The following is a 5881-nucleotide window of genomic DNA, read 5'->3' as shown; positions in this document are numbered from 1 at the left end:
TGAAAACTCCAGACTGTCATATCCTTTGAAAAAGGGTATTGAGTGAGGTAATTGGGGGCACTTCTCATCCACAGGGAGGAAATAACAAATGCCTTCCACAAAGGGTGTAGAAAAGTTTGGAAGAAATGCTAAGATTGGTTAAAATGGGAGACATAAAGAAACACAGGAAAACCTGGAAGAGAACACTTCATGCCCAAATACTGGCAGAATCTTTAGTGGTTAGAAAAAGTCTTTCAGAAATAAAAATTTTAGCAGAGAGAAAGTTTATCCCTCATCCATAAAGGGATCACAGGGGGTGGGCTGGACCATGGGGGAAGGGTCTCATGATTAATGAGGAAACAGAACCTTACCTTTGGAAAGAAACCCTCACTGAGTGAGGTCCAGCGCCCAGCTGAGAGATTTTATTCCCTGACACTCCTCACTGCACCTACTGTTCTCTCCCTCTGCTGTGACTAAGAAAATTTACTTTTATATTCACAAATCCTTGGAGAACCCTCCTCGGTCACATCTCTGTCCCCAGTCTCTGGCAATTAAGCTCCAAGGGACGGGAAGCTCCTGCAAAGTTCTCTGCTCATCTCAGCTGTTCCAACAAGAAAACTCTTTCTCAGGGGGAGGTGGACAGAACTGGGGAATGAGGGTAACGTAGGGGCATTAAGTGGTCTGAGCCCCAGTGTCCTTGTCTGTAAAGGCACAGAATGATCACCACAAAATATTTGTAGTAAAATTAAAATGAATAGACAATCTAAAGTCAACTACCCACGGTATGTCCTGAGAATTGTAGTTACTATTAGTGTCACTGCCCTCCATTCTCTCCAAGCCTGAAAACTAAGCAAATGCTTTCCTGTGGTTTAGTCCAACTTCCAGAACACAATTTGTTCTTCTTTTTTTTTTTTTTTCTAAATGCAACAACGAATATTTTCTTCCGGAAAAAAATCTTATTGCAGCCTGTACAGAGATAACTACAGATATTTGAAAGTGTCTTCAAATAAAGATCAAATTCTGCCACTTATGTTCCAAATATAATTTCCCAAGGGAAAATAGTAGAACGAATTTTCCTCTTAGAGGAAATGAAATAATAAAATGTGGTTAATTTTGTTGGAGGATTAGATATACAACACTTTCCTGTGTATCTCTTATGTGTCAGATAATAAACGTCTTTACCCCTTTCCTCAAGACCCCAAAAGATGGGGCACCAGACTGGCTCAGTCTTTAAACATCTGCCTTCAGCTCAGGTCAGGATCCCAGGGTCCTGGGATTGAGCCCCATATCAGGCTCCCTACTCAGCAGGAAGCCTGCTTCTCCCTCTCTCGCTCCCCCTGCTGTGTTCCCTCTCTCATTGTGTCTCTCTGTCAAATAAATAAATAAAACCTTTAAAAAGAATCCCAAAGACTTTGCACTTTGCTCTATAAAGACTTGAAGAGGTCTGTAAAAAGTTCCTGGTCTCACAAATAACCCAAATAAAAAATAGGCAGGGGACATGAACAGACATTTGTCCCCAGAAGACATGCAGATGGCCAACGAACATATGAAAAGATGTTCATCACCATTACCATCAGGGAAATGCATATAAAAACTACAATGAGCTATCACTTCACACCTGTCAGAATGGCTAAAATCAACAGCACAAGAAAGAACAGGTATTGGCGAGAATGTGGAAAAAAGAACATTGGACATTGTTGGGAACGCAAACTGGTGACGTCACTGTGGAAATCGGTATAGAGTTTCCTCAAAAATTAAAAAAGAGGAGTACCTGGGTAGCTCAGTTGGTTAAGCGTCTGCCTTCAGCTCAGGTCATGGTCCTGGGATTGAACGCTGTGTCAGGCTCCCCCTCAGTGGGGACTCTGCTTCTCCCTTTTCCTCTGCCCCCCGTTCATGGCTCTCTCCCTCATTGTCTCTCTCTCAAATAAAGGGGGAAAAATCTTTTAAAAAAGTTAAAAATAGAAGACCCTATGATTCAACAATCACACTACTCTTTTCTCAAAGAGTACAAAAACTAATTCAAAGGGATACAAGCACCCAGATATTTATAGAAGCATTATCTATAATAGCTAAGATACGGAAGTAGCCCAAGTGTCCATAGATAGAGGAATGGCTAAAGATGTGGTATGTGTAAATGAAATGCTATTCAGCAATAAAAAGAATGACATATTGCCTTTGCAAAGACATGGATAGGGAAAGAGAGTATGATGCTAAGTGAAATAAGTCAGAGAATGACAAATGCTATATGATTTCACTCATATGTGGAATTTAAGGAAAAAAAACAAAAAGTAAACAGAAAAAAAGAGAAAGACAAATCAAGAAAGACTTAGAGGGAGGGCGCCTGGGTGGCTCAGTTGGTTAAGCCACTGCCTTCGGCTCAGGTCATGATCCTGGAGTCCCGGGATCGAGTCCCACATCGGGCTCCCTGCTCAGCAGGGAGTCTGCTTCTCCCTCTGACCCTCTTCCCTCTCGTGCTCTCTATCTCTCATTCTCTCTCTCTCAAATAAATAAATAAAATCTTTAAAAAAAAAAGAAAAGAAAGACTTAGAGGGAGAAAGAGAGAAATCAGGCAATAGACTCGTAACTATAGAGAACAAACTGATGGTTACTGCGGAGATAGGTGACATAGGTTATGGGGATTAAGGAGTGCACTTATGATGAGCAAAGGTGACGTGTGGAATGTTGAATTACTATAGTGCATACCTGAAACAAATATAACACTGTATACACTGTATATTAACTAATTGGAATTAAAATAAAAACTTAAAAAGTCAAAAAAACCCACCCCACTTATATATTAAAAAAGTTCCTACTTACAGAACAGGAAGGGTGAGCACTCTCTAAAGAGAATTTTATAAACTTGTGTTTTGTCCTCTGGATGCATTTCATCTAATATATGTTGTGATATCTTTAATAAATAGGACAAATCATATCTCTTTATACATATAAGGAATATTGTAGTTGCCTGGCATTGTGGTATGCTCTGAATCAACGGTAGAGTTTAGCAATGACTTAAGAAGTTAAGCTCAGGGCTTCCTCTAATTGTAGAAATCATTCCAGTTTTAAACAATAAGTGATAATAATCCCATTGCCTTACTTCTACACAGTGCTTGGGTTTACAAAGTCCTACATTCCGGGCGCCTGGGTGGCTCAGTTGGTTAAGCGACTGCCTTCGGCTCAGGTCATGACCCTGGAGTCCCGGGATCGAGTCCCGCCTCGGGCTCCCTGCTCAGCAGGGCTTCTGCTTCTCCATCTGACCCTCTTCCCTCTCATGCTTTCTATCTCTCATTCTCTCTCTCTCTCAAATAAATAAATAAAATCTTAAAAAAAAAAACAAAGTCCTACATTCCAATGTAATACATTTTACAAATGAAATAGCTCAGAAAATATTTGGTAAAAAAAAAAAAAAAGCAGCTGGTTTTTCACTAGACACAGAGAGGGTTAGGGTTTAAAAAGACATCTCCAGGCCTGCAGGTGTTATGATCATCACTATTAATGAGGAATTAGAGACTCACATAGAGCTTATTTACTCAAATTCACAGAATCAAGGGATGGCACAGGGTGTGCTGGTCCTTCAGTGCTGGCTGCCAATCCTGCAATGGTCCAACGCCTTTCTCAGGGCCCCCATCACCTCCTGGTTTCTCAAGCTATAAATAAGGGGGTTGAGCATAGGAGTAAGGATGGTGTAGAAGATAGAGATCACCATGTCATGGCTAGGGGCCCGGTAGCGCCGGGGCCTCAGGTAGATGAACATGGTTGCCCCATAGAAGAGGATGACAGGTGTCCGATGGGAGGAAGAGATGGCCAGGGCCTTTTTGCCAGCCTGAGCAGAACATGCACTCTGGATATGAGTATAGGAGGCCACAATGATGGAGAAGGGAAGAAACAGCATGAAGATACAGCAAGCATATATAACGTTGTCAAGAATGGATGTGTCTATACAGGCCAGTTTCAACAAGGATAGCACCTCACAAAAGAAGTGGTTCACTTCCCTCAAGCCACACTAGGGAAAGGTCATTACGACCACCATCTGGATCACACCATCTATTATCCCAAAGGCCCAAGAGCTCCCGACAATCTGGAGGCAGACCCTCTGACTCATGAGGACAGGATAGTGAAGTGGGTGGCTAATGGCCACATAGCGGTCATAAGCCATGAGTCCCAGCAAGAGCCCCTCAGATCCCAGAAGACAGACAAATTGGCCAATTTGTATACCACAACCCACAAAGGAGATGGACTTCTTGCCAGACAGGAAGTTTACCACCATCTTTGGCACAATGGTACAAACCAACATGAGGTCCCTGAGAGAGAGCTGACTGAGGAAAAAGTACATGGGTATGTGAAGTCGAGAAACTATGTAGATGAGGAAGAGGAGGAGAACATTCCCACAGAGGGCCACTGTGAAGACCACCAGAACGACAGAGAAAAGGACAAGGTCAGTTGGACTGCGAGAAAAAATGCCCAAGAAGATGAAGTCATCTGTGGTTGATTGATTCAACCATATCTCCATGTCTTAGTTGATGTTCCCGGTCACCTGTGAGTGTGAACAATAAATATTGGATTGACTGACATTTCTTTATTACCTCTGCATTCTACATCTTCAGCCAGCTGTTTTGTTTGTAACTCGTGAGACCTCAACAACATAAACTTTGGGACATAGAAGGGACACTCCTTTGTATTCCCATCTGACAGCAATAGAAGTCATACTAGCTTGTAGAATGGACCAACTATCTATTTGTGTAAATCCTTACCAGGAAGTTTATCATAGGACCCCTCTGCAAGTAGAGTTTTGGTTTTATTATAGCATATTGAGTCTTTTATGATATCACACAGATTTGGTAAACTATGTTAAGCATAAAGCACATATTTCTCCAAACTCATCCTGTCAAATGTTGTTGTCTTTTAGGTCTCAGCACAAACCTGCTTCTGCCATTGAAGGGGTCCCAAGTAACCCCCGTGCCAGGTGATCTTTTCTCCTCTGGTTTTCTACATCACATTTCTTTGCCCTGAGAATGTGCTCCTTGGGTTGCTGTTACGGTTCATGGCAGCCTTCCAACTGGTTTCCCGTGCCTCTCTACCCAGCAGCTGGAGAGTTAAACCGTCTGAAATGCAAGTCAGATGATGTCACTCTTGGGCTCAAGACAGGCCATTGGCTCCCAACACAGATCCAGGCCAAACACTTGCAAGGCCCCCAAGTCCTATACAACCCACCCCCATGGATGCTCTTCCCACACTCAATACTGCAAGCTGGGCTCTGACTCTTGTCCCCTTACTCAGGGTGTTTCTGCTACCAGACCCTCCTTATTCTTTCCTGGCTCAAGCCGGACACACTCTTACCCTAGGACATTTACTTTCCCTCTTCTTTTCTTTCTTTTTTAAAAGAATTTCTTTATTTGACAGAGAGAAAGAAAGAAAGATCATAATTAGGCAGACAGGCAGGCAGAGGGAGAGGGAGAGGGAGAAGCAGGCTCCCTCCTGAGCAGGGAGCCTGGTGCGGGGCTTGATCCCAGGATGCTGGGATCATGGCATGAGTGAGCCAAAGGCAGGCACTTAACTGACTGAGACACACAGGCGCCCCTACCTTCCCTTTTCATGGAATGTTTCTCTTCCAGCTAACTTCATGGCTCACCCTCACTTCAGTTCTATAATAAGTGTCATTGAGAACTTCTCTGCAAAGCCTCCAATGTTCCTATCTATGTGTGTGTTGACTTAACCAAATAAGAGGATTAAGTAACAGGCAGTTGCAATCTCCAAGTTTTGAGAGCAGAAAGCCTGGATTCTTTCATTGCAGAAGCTTTTGTTCTTGACCTGAATATACTACGAATTCGTGGCTGGATTCTTTCCTGTGAGGGACAGTGAATATCTTCAGGTACTTATAAATGACGAAGATGTTCTCCAAAAA

The 5881-nt window shown here is 42.8% G+C and overlaps 1 protein-coding gene across 1 annotated transcript; it reads right to left on the bottom strand.

Annotated features, from left to right (window-relative positions):
* Positions 1 to 3553: 3553 nt before the first annotated feature.
* On the bottom strand, positions 3554 to 4489 carry LOC112814609 (olfactory receptor 2V2-like). The gene is given in 1 exon segment (XM_073890566.1): positions 3554 to 4489. A coding segment is annotated over 1 exon segment (936 nt).
* Between the last annotated feature and the right edge of the window lie 1392 nt (positions 4490 to 5881).

The sequence above is a fragment of the Callorhinus ursinus genome, unplaced genomic scaffold (genome assembly GCF_003265705.2).
Source record: "Callorhinus ursinus isolate GAN/ISIS: 27379988/994484 unplaced genomic scaffold, GSC_fseal_2.0 scaffold899, whole genome shotgun sequence".
In the NCBI taxonomy this organism is placed as follows: domain Eukaryota; kingdom Metazoa; phylum Chordata; class Mammalia; order Carnivora; family Otariidae; genus Callorhinus; species Callorhinus ursinus.
The sequence above is the reverse complement of the archived record's forward strand: the minus strand, read 5'-3'. Positions and strand labels throughout refer to the sequence as shown.